Here is a 16,594-nt window from a genome sequence, read left to right as displayed (position 1 = left end):
ATGTATTTATTGTTGACTGTTCAATGTAGTCTATCCAATAATTATAAAGGATTTTAAAATTAACAAAAGGTTTCCACTTTCTTGTTAACAAGTGGGAGTAAGCAGAACAGCTACATGTACTGGTTATCTCAAGAGCCAGTAGAGGTCAGATTTCATCCAATCAGTGATGACGTTATTAATATCTTTGTCTAAACATGTGCTAGCTCAGGCTGTCAAACGCTTCAACGGTGCGATCTTTTATGAATTTTCAGGACACAGTACTGAATACTCGTACTTTTTATACATATATGGGATTTAAATTCATAACTTTTATTCCTTTTTTATATTATTTATTCTATTATGTAAAATATACACAATTTGTGGGTTTTTTTTCCCCCACTGATGTGATAAAAAAATGTTCTTTTTTTATTCCTTTCTTTTTTCCCCCTCTCACCCCCCCCCCCCCCCCCCCCCTCCCCGTTAATGAAGACATCAAGCGGGACCGATTGACAATTTTATTTTCCCCCCACCCCTGTAACTGACATATGATTCTGAAGCGATAAAATATGAACACAACTAATACCAACTGTATAAAGAAAACTACTCTACATATTGTCATGATAGCTTTCATAAAGATGCACAATCTGGCTATTATTAATTTTATATAAAGAAACACTCTTAGTTTGGATAACTACTTATTTTTATTTAGAAATAAATATGATAAAACAGCAGATATTATTTTGGTATTTGGAGATTGTACAATGACTATTTTCAGTTTTATCAGCTGTACAATCTATTTAATGATACCAGACTAAATTATTAGTATTAGAATGTGCTCAGTTAACAAAACAGAACCTCTGTTGGAATTCTTGTGCAGTTGTATGAAATCAACTCATCAATCACTCAAAACTAGTTTTAAACCAAAATACACAAACTGGCCACTATCACCTGATGTTTGACAATTTTAGCTTCCATCTAAGGTGATCACTAATTTACCTGTTGAATTTTACCTCTTTAAACAGTAAATCTAATTTAGAATAATTGTTTCAAATTACATTATTATGCATACTTACTAGTTAAAACACAAGTGCAATGATGTATTTTATCTTATATGCTCTTACATTTAAAACAATTACCTTATTCAAACCCTAGGTATTCAGAGTTATGTCCTATCAATAATTTGCATTCCATTTTCTCCATCCATCTTGGTTTGTTTTTGTTTTTTGCTTTCACAAGTGTTTCATTTTATGAACTCGTTTGCCTTTGAAGATGGACATTACATTCCTCAAGTTGTTTGTGTATTTATTTTGGAGAAAGTGTTTTCTCCCGAGTTTGTGGTTTTAATTCAGTACACATGTAACTGCTTTATTCTTTTTTTTGTAAACCAATTCTAACCCCCCCCCCCCCCCCGCAAAAGTTTTATAGAAAAATTGAGTGTTTAGTTCTGGCTGTTGTTTTGTTTATTAGTTGGGTTATTTGCTAGTTCTGGGGGCAGTGCAAAGTGGAATATACTACACAATTAGGTAAGTTTTAATCAACAAACCCTTTCAGTCATATAGGTCATGTGGTGACATATCAATACCATATGCTATACATGTATATGTGTATATGTGTATATATATATATATATATATATATATATATATACTGACACAATGAAAACGCAAAACAGATATTTTTCAATATTTTGTTGTGATTAATGAAAAATATATTTATTGGACTTAAAATAACAATTTATGAGAGGAAGCCGTTGATTGGTACTTTTGTCTGTGTTTTAATCTTGGTTTTGTTCTCGTTACACATACAATAGCAGAAACACACAAAATGGTGTGAAATGTGTTCACTACATGCTCAATCATGCTGCATGCAATGCACGTGAAATGCCAGTATGTGGACACATAAAAGTCACGTACGGGTGTCATATTCCTCGTCCACATTAAGAATGCCACGACTCGGAGAAGAACAAAGGGAGCGAGCGTTGGGCATGGTTCAAGGGGGGACTTCGCATAGCCAAATTGCTAGGACCTTCAGAGTCCATCCATCAACTATTGGATGACTTATTGAACATTATCAACAGACCGGAGTGTCCGTGATCGACCTCGACCTGGTCAACGTCCCGTTACGACCCCACGCCAAGATTGGCAGATTCGACGACACCACCTCCATGACCGGTTCAGAACTGCGACGATGACAGCAAGCAACACGATAGGATGTCATGGAAGGCCTATCCATCCGATGACGGTCATCCGTCGTCTCAGAACGGCTGGACTCAGATGCAGATGCCTGTACAAAGGTAACATCATGACACCACGACATCGTGTGGCGAGATTACGGTTTGCTCTCCAGAATGGTAATCATCCACCTTTTACCGGAGCTGTTTTCTCAAATTTCTGTCTCCTTTGCACGGGTGTACAGGAGACTCCATCAATGGTATGCTGACGGATGTGTGAGGGAATGTGATCGGTTTGGTGGCTGTTGTCTGATGGTATGGGGGGCAATGAACTGTGATTTCAGGAGTGATCTCATCATTGTCCATGATGCCTTACAGCCCAGCGTTATGTTGACGTTATTCTAAGACCAGTTCTCCAGACACTTTTGCGCCGTCACCAAAGACCAGGAGGTCCCCTTCAGTTTAAACAAGACAATGCCTGTCCACATACTGCAAGAATTACCCAGGCATTCCTGCAACAAGCCGGTATCACCGTTATGAACTGGCCCGGCGTTTCACCGGATTTGAACCCAATTGAACACATGTGAGATGAGTTAGGACATTGTGTACGTCACCGCCAGCCACCACCGCGTAACGTCGCTGAGCTATCACAGGCGTTGCAGGAGGAGTGGAGGAACATTCCTGTGGCTTATTTGAGATGTTTGTGCCAATCTTTTCCCCATCGTCTTCAAGCATGCTCACGGGCCAATGGTGGACACACCAGATACTGACCTTGATATGGGGGGTTGAACTTTTCGATTCGAATGCAACTCGATTACTGATGATAACTGGCCATGTTTCCATGTGAATGTATCTCATGAATACCAGTCATTAATGTCATATTACATTATCCATCAATTCATTAAGTTTGTCGTTATTTGCAATGAAAAGTTTTTTTTGCGTTTTCATTGTGTCAATATATATATATATAGTGTGTGGATTAGCCATTCATATTCACAGTACAGTGGGTCATACATAGGCTGGCCATTTGACCAGATGTTATGTAAGGAGCACAGTGTAGTTATTACAATTCCACATCAACGAAGGTGAGTTAATGTGCAGCCTTCTGTAATATTTACACTGCCTCACCTCACGGCTAGGTCTAAACAGGACGAGCTTCGTTCAGGAACCGGGGCATCAAGGCGATATTTGCCAATTCTACTATACCTGCTTGCTGATCCACCACGCACAGAGGAGCCAGCTCGACTGCCCTGTCCCGATTTCCGAGACCTTGCCGACGAGGTTTCATTTGGCACATCCCCAAGACCCTGTGAAAATCATAAATGTAAAGTCTTCAATGAATTCAGATAACATTCAGTTGTAAGGTTTTGGGGTACAAAGCAGGAGACAAAATGATATATTACAATTATAACAAGAAAAAAATCTTTTTTTAAATTTGTTTTCAGTGTTAATAAAAAAAACCTATGCAGTATATCAACTGGATATCAATTTTTAATAAACACTTATCAGAATAGTTTTCAAAAGATGTAAATAATGTGTTTTCCCCACAAATCTACCAAAATGACTATTTTATTTTAACAGAATGGTACACACAGGCACACACAAAAAAGAGGAATTTACATCAAATTTGTAGTTGTAATTTCTGTTGTAATATTAAGACATGGTTTTAAAAAATTAAGCCTACTCCAAATGCAAAACTTAAAAGTTTACATGCCATTAAAGCAATAAAATAACCATTAAAAAATAAACCACATCATGTAAAATATATTACGTTTAACACCAACCAGAATTCCACTAACACCTACCTTTTGTCTGAGATTTTCAACGACATCTTGCACATGTCTGAGTGTATTAGATGGTAAATGTTTGGTGAGCATCTTATCAAAGTCAGGATGACGCATTAACAGAGATAGCATTTTCCGACCATAATATCTGAAACGTACATTAATGAATAATAAAAAATGTCAGCTCTACAAAAAAACAATTTCAAGGCTATAGCACCAAACTTAGGGAATCATCCATTTAAACCAGTCGAAGAGCTTGAGCAATGCAGAGCTATTTACACTCCATATTAATTCCTTTTGGAATAGAAATATTTAGACAAACATGATACTTAAACAATTACACAAAACAGTCATCCTGATTACTTGTTTACTCTTATAATAATCTTTCTTCTTTTTTCTTTCTGTCTTTCTTTCTTTCTTTTTATCCCACTGTTCCCTTTCCTTTCTCTTCTTTGAATTCCGTCTCAATCATGCAACTCCTATCTTTTAACGTCTTTCGCTGTCCACCTCCACATCCCAGTCCTTGTATCTCCAACCATGACAGGTGCTTGTCTCTGTGGCTATCTATGCCACACACCTGCCATTCTTCATCAGCTTTTAGCTCTGGGCTTAGTCTGACCACTTCGGGGAGTGTTCAGTAGTTACTGCTGGCATTGTAACCATCTACTATACAACTCTACTACCGGCAGTCATTAGTGCCGTTGGTCAGACCAGCTTTATTAGCTGCAGAGGACGAGGATGCTAGGTGGATGTAGGGAGATACACAGACACTGCACCCGTGGAGGAAGTTGAGATAGGTATACATAAGTGTGGACAGCTCAGAAGACAAGAGTCATTGGAAACTGACAGAAAGGGTTGAAACAGATTGAAATTGTGGGAGAAATTAGAAAGTTTTTTTTATATTAAGATAATGAGAATGATAGGCAGAGGATGACAGATAAGAAAGATTAACAGTGTTTCCTCCAGGATTTTTGTTCAGAGGGTTGGCAAAATAGTTTGACGTTAACTGAGCCCCCAAAGGGTGCGAAAATGCTAGGAGAGTTCGGGGGCATGCTCCCCAGTAAAAATATTTTTGATTTCCAGTTGTTTTTAGATGCATTATGGAATACAGGTGGGTGTCATGTACACTTATAGAAGGAAATATTTTAAGATAGATTTTAATAATAATGTTTATTATTATTAAATATTTGCATAATGTCAAAACAATAATTTGAAAAAGAAGTACAAAAGTATTAGACTAAACAGATAATACATATTACTGAATTACTGATTGTAACATGTATTATCTGTTATCTATTTATCTAAAAGTAAAACCCAGGTCTTCTAGAATTTTTAAAAAATTGGTGATTTTAAAAATTAATTATCCATGATTGAATATTCATTAGCCCTACTTCTGTATATATATCAGGGGTTCTAGAATTTAAAAAAAAGAAGACTTCCCATACTGACCAGTGGATAAAAAAATTACTGGTCATGATAAAAAATTCACCAGCTAAATTGTAATCACTCAGTGACTGATAAAACAAATAAAAGAAAGTAAATATTTTTTTTATATATGAATTAAATTATATGTAGGTACATTTTTAAATTCATCTTATGATGCACTTAAAATAATTTCTTTCAAGTCTTGCAAATTTAATTATGTAATGTTTAATTATAATTTAAAAAACAACATCACAAAAACAGACCAAACAAAAAAACCATTTGGAAGTTCGTAAAACAATATGGTTATGTGCAACCTTTAAAAAAAAACCCCTGGTCTGATGAGACTGGTCACCGTTTATTTTGTTACGCCTGCACTGCAGAGTAACAACTAGCATTTGCATTTTTTTTTAAATATATAATATCGGCGAATTAATCACAGAAGTGAACTCGTCCCTTTTTTTTAAATGGTTACAATTTTTACGGTCCCGGTAAAGAAATTCACGGGGTCAGTGCGGGGTCCTTCCGGCCCCTAGGGGAAACACTGGATTAATGAAAGTGTGAGCCAGCTTTGACGGGATTTGAACCACTGTCGTCAGCTTGACTGTCCAGCAGTTTATCCACTGGACCACGAAGCTCATCTTATAATATATCACTTCAGTCTTGATTCACATCCCATGTAAAATTACACATTAAACATTTATTTTTCTCAGCTTATGTATAATAGTTTGGTTAACACTAAATGAAACTGTCAGGATGCCATTTAAACTACAGAGCACACTACCTCAGCAAACATTTTGTTTTGAAACTTTTAATTATTGACACTTGAAAATCAATTTGATACCCTCATGTTTTTTGCATTGCTGTTGTAAAACGTTGTATTATAAGTCTAATTTCTAGAACTGAATTGGTGCTTATAAAACTTTTAGTATAGACTAAAAGACTATTGCATAGCGATCTCTGAAACCTGAATAGTGAACTGTGACATGATACTGAACAAAAAATTCCATGTTCCTTTAAGGTCAAAATAGATATAATTTATACACTTAAAGTGATCCATGTTAAGAATACATTCCAAATAGGACTGAACAACTGTACCTTGTGTCTTGCGAGCCATCACTAACGAACTGAGCAACAGTGGGTATAATACGATCCGTAATGTCTTTGATTCCACTCAGTATTTTACCAGGTCCCATCCTCTCCACCAAGACTGCCAGATACTGGGCAGTCACCTTCCGCACAGCGGTGCTTTTGTGTCTACAACAACAACACTTGAAATGAAATAACCACAAACAAAACAATCGTGAAAACTATGTCTGAACCAAATTGTTTACAATTACGATAAATTACTCTCCTACCTTTAATTACCGTTAGATTTCCCAAACATTTTGTCCAGACACAAATCATGAAAAAAATCATTACAGTGACAGATAAGACATACGAGACTGTAACCACGTCACAAAATATTGACTTCAATGAGATCACATAGGGCCAAATACATACAGTTTTATGCAGTCTTACCATTTTGCTTGTTTATAGAATACTCTTCAAGAGGGGTGGATCGATATGACGTAATCTAACAATGTCAGCAAATGCACTAAGGTATAATGCACTCATCATGAAGAGTATTCCATACACAAGCAAAATGCCAGACAGCAGAAAACTGCATGTAATTTTCCCTACGCGATCTCAGCGAAGTCAATATCAATGACATCGTTCAGTCTTGTATGTGGGATCTGTGTCACTATAATGGTTTTTTCATAATTTGTGTCGAGAAAACAATTGGGGGAAATCTAATGGTAATTAAAGGTAGGACAGTAATTTATCGTAGTTGTTAACAATTTGATTTGGACTTTAAATATATATACATATAAAAAAAAAGAGGATATAATAAGAATATTTGATTAATGAATAATACATTTTCTGAGTGTTTTATAAAGGCAATTTTAGAATTAATTATTGAAAATGGCTTGTTTAATCACAGGGCAGCATGGGGCTGATTAAGACAAGATGGCACTAGACTATTGAGGTATGGTGCTGCACCATGCTAAAACAAGCTAAGAAAAACACTAGAGCATGATACTGCTACGAACTGTTCATGCAGACGTTTTGTGAAAGCACAGAAACTGGTAATGGTAACTTACGAGGCTCCTCCAGAAATCAGTGCCACCAAGGCTCTTTGGGGATTTGCATTATCAACCATGCACATCAAAGCCGTTTCAACATCTGCTCGAATGAAAGCGTTAGTTTCACAAGACTTGGCCAAAAGACCCCTTGCTGCCATATCAAGATCCTGCAATGGAAAATAATGTGGGAATTACTATAATACTACAAGAAATGACATGATCCATTTTCAATCCAAGACATTTATATTAAAAATAGCTTCGGTTCATTTTTAAAATTAAAAATAAATAAATAATTAATGTCATTGTGTAACCATTTAACATCAAAAGATATAAATACATGTATGTGCAAACTGGGATAAATATGAACACTCAGTTACCTTGGCCTACTAAACGGTGAGCATGCATTTTAACAATTAATCTACGGTGAAATGCTTTTGATGACAATAATATTTAACTGAAGCTAAATAATAAGCACTAAAACAAAATGTTAAACAAAACTCTTTTGTTAAAAAACATTTCAAGACTCACTAAGGAAAAATATTAATTGACAATCTGTAAAATGTGTATTTAAAAAGAAAGAAATAAAATGCACTCAACACATTTTAATTACGGTTATATGGCGTTAGACATATGGTTAAGGACCACACATATATTGAGAGGAAACCCGCTGTCGCCACTTTATGGGCTACTCTTTTCAATTAGCAGCAAGGGATCCTTTGTATGCACCATCCCAGACAGGATAGTACATACCACAGCCTTTGATATACCAGTCATGGTGCACTGGCTGTGACAAGAAATAGCCCAATGCCAGACAGACCGTGCATCGAGCGAACGCTGTACCATGAGCTACATCCTGCCCCATTTAAAAAGAAGCAAGACACTTTCAAGATTGGTCATATGATTCTAAAGTTCATTATGTTTCCACTTGTAACAGTGAGTAACACATGGTCAAGTAATACTCACAGGCTCCATGCTTTTCTTGAGATACAGGAACATGTCTCCAAGACCCAATATGGCTGCTCTTGATACTTGAGATCGAAGATTCTTCACCTGTAAAAATAAATTGTGTCATTAAAGATTCGTTCATTCATTTGATGAAAATCAGGAAAGTAACATTAAAAAATATTATTCAGGCCAGAGTTGTATTTTGGTTCAAGTCAGGGGTTTTGTTTTTGGTTGCAGGTTTTTTGTTGTTGTTTTTTTGTGTGGGGATTTTTTTTTTTTTTTTAAGGAAAGTAACATTCACATTGTACCTTCTATGACTTCCACTACAGGAAAGACAACAATGAGTGAATTGTTACATCATTTAAAACAAGCAGCAAGACTGCATGTAGCTGTGAATTGTTACCTCATTTAAAACAAGCAGCAAGACTGCATGTAGCTGTGAATTGAGTGTCTCTGGGTGAAACCTCATCAGACGGCGCAGCAAAATTATTGCGCTTATCTTCATCTCCCTATAACAAACAGAACAGACACATCAGCATTTTACACCAACATACTAGTAGTACCAAACATTTAACAGATTTGGGTTTTTTTTAAAAGTAGAATTCCACTAATTAGCAGAAATGTCACATACTTCAAGTACCAATAAAACTTCAGTTTATTCATGATCAAAAAGAGTTTACAAAGTCTGATGCAATCAAGGTACAACAACAAAATATTCCATTCTTACAAGCAGTGTATAGCTTTGAAATATAATCTCTAGATAAGATAGTGTTGATCATAATAAAGTTATTTATTTCATTACCTTCATAAATATTAAAAGTTAAAGTTTGTTTTGTTTAACGACACCACTAGAGCACATTGATTTATTAATCATCGGCTATACGATGTCAAACATTTGATGATTCTGACAGGTAGTCATCAGAGGAAACCTGCTAGATTTTTTCCTAATGCAGCATGGTATCTTTTATATGCACGTTCCCAGAGACAAGATAGCACATACTATGGCCTTTGATATACCAATCATGGTGCACTGGTTGGAACAAGAAAAAAACCATTCAGTTGAATGGATCCACCGAGGTGCTTCATAAATATATTCTTCTTGATAGATATCGAATACTTTTGAGGTTAACCAAACAAAACAAATCATTTTAAAAAATAATTCAGCAGTTCTAAAGAAATTAGGTATATCTGTTTAGAAATTGTCCAAACATATTCCAAACAATGACATTCATTGCTTCTTTGTCCTGCCTAGTGTGTCTGCTTAATTTTATATATATATATATTTTTTATTATTTTTATGCATGGTTGGTTTTAGCATTCTTAATTTGGTGCATGATGGATGTAAAAGATTTTTCAAGTATTAGGAGAATAAACTACAATATGACACCATACAGGTTTAAAGTTTGTTTTGTTGAATGACACCACTAGAGTACATTGATTAATTAATCATCGGCTACTGGATGACAAAACATTTGGTCATTCTGACACATGGTGATCAGACGAAACCTGTTACATTTTCCCATTAGCAGCAAGGGATCTTTTATATGCACTTTCCCACAGACAGGAAAGCATATACCATGGCCTTTGACCAGTTGTGGTGCACCGGTTGGAATTAGAAAAAAACCCAATCAGTTAAATGGGTCCACCGAGGATGTTCGATCCTGCGATCAGGCAAGCATTCAACTGAGTAACTACAGGATGACTTATTTAGCATCTACAAACTGCTGAAATCTTTGACAACAAAAGATCATTAGTAGTCGCAGATGTGTTCATCAGCAAAGTTAAGTGCAATACTCACCAATCTTCATTAGTGATTTTCTTCTGCGCCTCTCTGAGGGCGCCGTCAGGATCCTTGAATGGCTGCCAGTCAGCTGGGTTGTCATCAACGGGTGACTGAGCTGCTGCTGACATCGGAAGACTTGATACGGGTTCATTGCTACTGTAATACAAATAAGAAAATAGGTATCAATTCAACTGTTTGGAGTTTTATGACTTCACTGAGAGGAAAAAGCATTAATTTTGTCACCAAAAAGCATTAATTTTGTCACATATCATAAAATGCACATTAATTACAATTATGATATATCACAGTACACAATTAAGACAGCAACACTGTCCACTGCTATGTAAATATATAATAATAAGAGAAATTCTGACACAATTTTGTTACCTTGACAGCAAAGAAAATGAACAGCATATTGACTTAATGACTGAAACATCCATGTCACTTTAGTGGTGTGTAGAACCAGCCAATCCTATACTGTATTCCACAAGCATGTGCATTCAAGCACAGCAAGACTGGTTGCTATTGTCTCTACATCAATATATCACACACCTGAGGTAATCAAGTGTAAGAACTGGCTTTAATGAATGGACATGCCATACAGACTGGCAGGTACTGGGTTCACATCCCAGCACCTGCTTCAACACTACTAGCCACATGATGTGCCATCAGCTATGTGAACCAACCAGTGCTCAATGTATGACATATAAAATTCTGTAGTATGTGCTATGTGCTATCCTGTTAACAGAAAAAATAATATGAAAGACCCCTCAGTGCTAATCAATTAATTTCTCCAATATTGACATTGAAACTCTTCTCTAAGACCAACCCATTAACCTTCTTTCTTGAACCTTTACTGGATACATGCACTGAAAATAATCACAATGTTACCATAACCAATCACACTTCTCAATGGACATGGAAAGCTATATATTTATTACCCCATTGGGATCCATCTCAATGGTGTGTAGTAGGACTGGTCACCAACATAGGTTGACTGGCCACGGTATGTCCCATTCCAAACAGTGCTTCCTAGTGGAATGAAATCAATCACTGGACATAGTGATGGAGGTCAACCATACAACCCACCACACTGCTTGAAAACACCTAGGGGTTAATATGGAGTTTAACAGCAGCAAGCATTGATAATGTTAGTTACGTTTTGATCTTGTTTCTTGGCGTCACAGCTGGTGGCATCGGCTTAGGTGCATTTCCCTTGGACACACTTGAAAGGTTCGAGCTTGAATTCGATCCAGATATGGTCAGACCTGAAATTTAAGAGAATTTTAAAAAACAATTTATCACTGTCATGCTAAATAATGTCAAAATAGTTTACAGGACAGTAGTGGATTACCATGAGTTATTCATCGAAGAGTAAGGACAAAACAAGTTTTGAATGGTGATAAAATCTTGAATTCCAGAAAAGAAAGAGAAGATTATTCAATTCAAAACTTGTTACGACAATACAAAGTTTGTGATAACACTTGTGAATCTTACTCTCCAATCCCTTACTGCATGATAATGTTAGTGAATCTTACTCTCTAAACCCATACTGTCGGATAAATGTTTGTGAATCTTACTCTGCAATCCCATACTGTCAGATAATGTTAGTGAATCTTACTCTGCAATCCCATACTGTCGGAAGTTTGTGAATCTTACTCTCCAATCCCATACTGTCTGATGTTTGTGAATCTTACCCTCCAATCCCATACTGTCGGATAATGTTTGGGAATCTTACTCTCCAAACCCATACTGTCAGATGTTTGTGAATCTTACTCTCCAATCCCATACTGTCGGATAATGTTTGTGAATCTTACTTTTCAAAGGAAGGAAATAATCTAACGACGCACTCAACACATTTTATTTACGTTATATGGAGTCGGACATATGGTTAAGGACTACACAGATATTGAGGGAGGAAACCCGCTGTCACCACTTCATGGTCTACTCTTTTAGATTAGTAGCAAGGGATCTTTTATATGTACCATCCCATATACAGGATAGCACATACCACAGCCTTTGATATACCAGTCATGGTGTACTGGCTGGAGCTAGAAATAGCCCAATGGGCCCACTGATGGAGATCTATCCCAAACCAACAATGCATCAAGCGAATGCTTTACCACTGGGTTACGTCTCCTCCCCCCCCAATCTCTTCAATACCATACCATCAGATAATGTTTGTGAATCTTACTCTCCAATCCCATACTGCCGGAGCTACTGAGTCGTCTCAGCTTCTCCTGCTGTCTCTCCTTCTCTCGTTTCAACTTCTCCTCATGCTCCTGCCGTTTTCTTTCCTTCTCTGCACGCCGGCGCTCCTCCTCCTCCTCCTTCTGTTTCTGTTTCTGAGCAATTCTTTCTTTCAGAGTCTTTGTAAATGTCGAGTTCATGTCCTTATAAAAACAACAATTGGAATTAGTGGTCTGTCTACTGGTAACAGAATACTACTAATTTAATACATAAAACAAGTCTGTTTTGCATCAGAAGCAGTGTGTTCACAAATGGTCATAATTACTTAATTTGCTTTTGAAAACTGATCTACATATGTATGTACAGCATCTATATAATTCAACTTTCAAAATAGTCATCAACTCAATTGTGACAAAAAGTGAATAACAAACAGCTATTTTTGAACCAAATAACAAGAAGGTTAATTTAATAACAAATTTAAGTACCTCCCCTACATCATCTTCAGCGCCAAGAATGTCGTTGTATGGATCAGAATTCTGCTTCACTCTAACACCTATGACACCTGAGGGTACAGCCTTCACATCATTCCTGTTGTGTGGCCGACCAACCTTGCCAACACCAAACCCATTGTTTATAGCATTGTCTGACGAGTTGGATTGAGTATCGAACATACCTAAATGAAAAACAAGCTACACGTTAACACCGGGAATAAAATTCTTTCTTTAATACCAAAACAATTTAAATCATATATTACAATTATATTACTTACAAGCTTTTCTTGAATGTCAGTTTAAAAAAAAGTTAGTTTCAAGTCTCTAGTGAAATAAAGACAACAGAGTAACATAAATATTTAAAGTATATATTCAGACATCATCCATAATTATAGTGATAGCAGATCAATGAATATATTTAATCATACAATCAAGTGCTAGTTATACCTGCTAATAACAAAACACTAGACAATATTTAATTGCACATAGCTCAGGATATAATGTTATTATAAAACCATTCATATATAATTACAAACTTCCCACTGTGATACAACTTACTTGAATATACATCACCAGTGTTTCTGCCAGAAAGCAATTTTTGTAAATGGCGCTATGGAATTGAATGCAACAACAGTCAACAGAGGATATGGGAGGCCTTCCCAAGAAAGAAAATGGGTTACGTCTAGTGTTAGGGTGAAGAAAATCATACAGTAATGATAAGAGTAATTAATTTTGTCGAAAGGTTAACTTTAAAAAATAAAATCTGCTCAAAATTTGGGAGTATGGCGCCATACCCATTTTACCCTCTGGCAGAAACCCTGATCACTTAAAAAACTTAATGTTATCCTTCGATAAACCTCGGAAGATGACATCATTACATAAAACAGGTCAAGGAAAGGATGTTAGAAACTGATTTTTGTGTATTTTAACTAAATAGAAGTGTTGCTTGTAATTATAAAAATTATTTGTAATTGTTTTTAAGTTGTGAATTATTCAGTGCTCTACGCTCATTTTTATACCTTACTCTTCTTTGACTAATGGACCAAAACATTTTGCTTGCCAAGTTTAAAATTTTACTCACCAAGATTAAAATGTTACTAGCGGCACTACTCTTTTTGTATCATCTATGCATGTGTTGTAACCATCATAACATTATACATGACTTATGCTGCTGGATTAAATGAATAATTTGAAACAACTAAATTTAGTTTTTATCCAATCATAAATTTTAAATGAGGACCATTTCAGAATTGATCGTACGAGGGAGGTATGAGGTATTTAGTTTATGCTTTAAAAAATCAAATTGTTTTAAAGACGTTGCCGGAAAGTAAATCTTGACAAACAACCTCTCCCCCATAACATTTGTAATGCATCCCATGGTCCACCATAGAGCGTTACATAATTGTTGAAATGCCCACTGTGTAATGCATTGTTTAATAATCAAGCCTCCATTTTGCACATTTGATTACAATGTGGATAGTATGAATGGTGAGTGAGCAACCTTTAGTTGATTTTGTACCTGTATTCTTCAATCGAATGCAACCACTAGTAATGTACCATAGTGAATCGGTTATGTATAGTACAATACAGTATTCAGAACTTCTTTAGTCGGCCGATTACATACATGATCCAGAAATCGATATCAACTGAGATATTCCAAATGGTTGTGTGCATTAAAATAATACACCAATCGAAGTATCTGATTGTTTTCACAATTATTGGATTGCACTAAAATCAGCGATGATTTCCATATGGTACCGAAAATTAATATGGAATTCACAATGATCAATCAGACAATTTTGTAAATAACTAAATGTTCTGACTGCACAATGATATCAACAAATTTCATTAGTTTTCGCTGCTAGGAGACTGAATGCACATGCCAATAATATAATAAATGTTATAATAAATTCAATCAGTCAACATTGTGGTCACAACGTGGAGCACTGATTCATCAATAATTTCACACAAAAACAACCCAATAAAAAAAATACAGTAACTGTTGTAGTATTATTCTTTTTTTTCAAATATGTTTAACTTTTCTTCTTTTTTTTGTGAGAATAAAAATGTTTTAAATGGTACTGATCTTACTGATTAACTACATGGGTACAATGCAGTTGCCTTACGTTTCCGATTTTTTTTTTTTTTTTTAAAGAAAAAGATAAATAAATTAATTTATTCAATGTTTTAAATTTCAGCTGGAATTTATTAATATAATACATTCAAACAATCAGATTAAATTTTCATAATTGAATAAAGAGATGAAATTAAAAATGTATCACTGGCAACAATATTTAAATGCTAGCCAACACTAATATTCTGTTAATATTATGAATACTACATACATTTATAATGCAAAGAGTGTCACATTTTGGCATCTGGCAACCCGACTATGAAGTTTTCACACAAATAAAATGTGATCCCCTTGAACACCAAGATCAAATGCTGCTCTATTTTACAAGCATCAAAGACCTACCCTTTCCGACAAGTGCAATATTGTCTTGACTGGGCACTTTGTCGTCATCAATCTCAATGGTGCCATACCCATACGGAGAGGAAACACCGAGAGGAGAAACCGTAGAGCCTGGAATAACAGTGATCAACCAAGCTCCAAACAGTGCATCACATGCAAAGCCAACACCCATCCAGGTGGTTACGTTAATTAATAACAATCAATACAGAGTAATACAACTTCAAAATAAATCACTTGAAAACATTACATTTCCATTTAAAAAAAAAAAAAAATTCATTAAGTTTTTTAATCTGCATAAACATGCTTTCAAACACTGTTACTGTTATTAAATTAATGCTCAACAGATCAACAAAATGTAAATAATTATTTAGTTCACCGATAGAAAATAACCACCTGGTCAAGTTTTACAAATATGCAAACAGAGGAAAAAAATTAAATGCAACACATATTAAACAAATTAAGAAGAAAACACTGGATGTCACAAGAAATTAAAATATGTTCCTCACAAAAAGGTTCAGCTTTTTAAAAGTTGGAAGCTTGCACTCTGCATGGGCCACTTCATATATTTATATTGCTTACTGTTGGATTTCCACTACTTAATTTCTATTTTTAAAAAGCACCACATAAAGCTATTAAATGTTTTAAGCAGCAATAAAAATACAAAATGTCTTTCCTTTCAAAATGTTTTTTGAAACCATAAATAATCCTTTATCAGTATCGGATTGAATTGTAAGGATTTTACACAAACAAGTTCTAAATAAAATATTACTAATAACTTGTGACAAACAGCAAAGAAATATTCATTAGTTACTTAAAATTTAATGTATAACTTGTGTTTATTTGTGACAGTTTGGTCAGCAGAGACTTCACTATTAAAAAACACAGACAACTAAAAAACAATCCCTCTGACCACATTAACACCGAGTACATTTGAGTACTTTTTTCTCTTTTGAAAATGTTCTTATTTTATGTTATTTTGTTTAAACTATTAAATAACAATACAGCCATGTCCTTTATCCAAGCTTTTCTACACTGTCAAAGTAAAACAAATATTGCCATAAAATGTTTTACATTACCTTTTGTGTAGATTTACTGTCAGCCTGTGGACTGATCAAATAGATCCATCAAGATAAATTATTTCAAAAAACACCTACACTTCACCCAAGAAAAAAGTAGTGAATGGGTTTGTTTGAAACCAAATGAAGAGCACAGTCAACACTCATTTCAATGA

At 35.3% G+C, this 16,594-nt stretch overlaps 1 protein-coding gene across 5 annotated transcripts in view; it reads right to left on the bottom strand.

Moving 5' to 3' along the window:
- Positions 1-16,594, bottom strand: part of LOC121371516 (TOG array regulator of axonemal microtubules protein 1-like) — an 86,916-nt gene that overhangs the window by 10,094 nt on the left and 60,228 nt on the right. For 4 of the 5 annotated variants that reach the window (XM_041497457.1, XM_041497459.1, XM_041497460.1 and 1 more), the window contains 11 exons: positions 15,367-15,474; positions 12,885-13,072; positions 12,404-12,602; positions 11,369-11,477; positions 10,225-10,365; positions 8,830-8,935; positions 8,445-8,531; positions 7,500-7,648; positions 6,454-6,612; positions 3,955-4,081; positions 3,356-3,456 (listed from right to left, as the gene is read on the bottom strand). In XM_041497457.1, the coding sequence (XP_041353391.1) occupies positions 3,356-3,456; positions 3,955-4,081; positions 6,454-6,612; positions 7,500-7,648; positions 8,445-8,531; positions 8,830-8,935; positions 10,225-10,365; positions 11,369-11,477; positions 12,404-12,602; positions 12,885-13,072; positions 15,367-15,474 (1,474 nt within the window). The remainder of the gene's footprint in view (positions 1-3,355; positions 3,457-3,954; positions 4,082-6,453; positions 6,613-7,499; positions 7,649-8,444; positions 8,532-8,829; positions 8,936-10,224; positions 10,366-11,368; positions 11,478-12,403; positions 12,603-12,884; positions 13,073-15,366; positions 15,475-16,594) is intronic. The other variant, XM_041497461.1, reaches the window with a different exon arrangement.

The sequence above is a fragment of the Gigantopelta aegis genome, chromosome 4, assembly GCF_016097555.1.
Source record: "Gigantopelta aegis isolate Gae_Host chromosome 4, Gae_host_genome, whole genome shotgun sequence".
NCBI lineage: Eukaryota > Metazoa > Mollusca > Gastropoda > Neomphalida > Peltospiridae > Gigantopelta > Gigantopelta aegis.
Note: the sequence above shows the minus strand (reverse complement) of the source record. Positions and strands in the feature narration are given on the sequence as shown.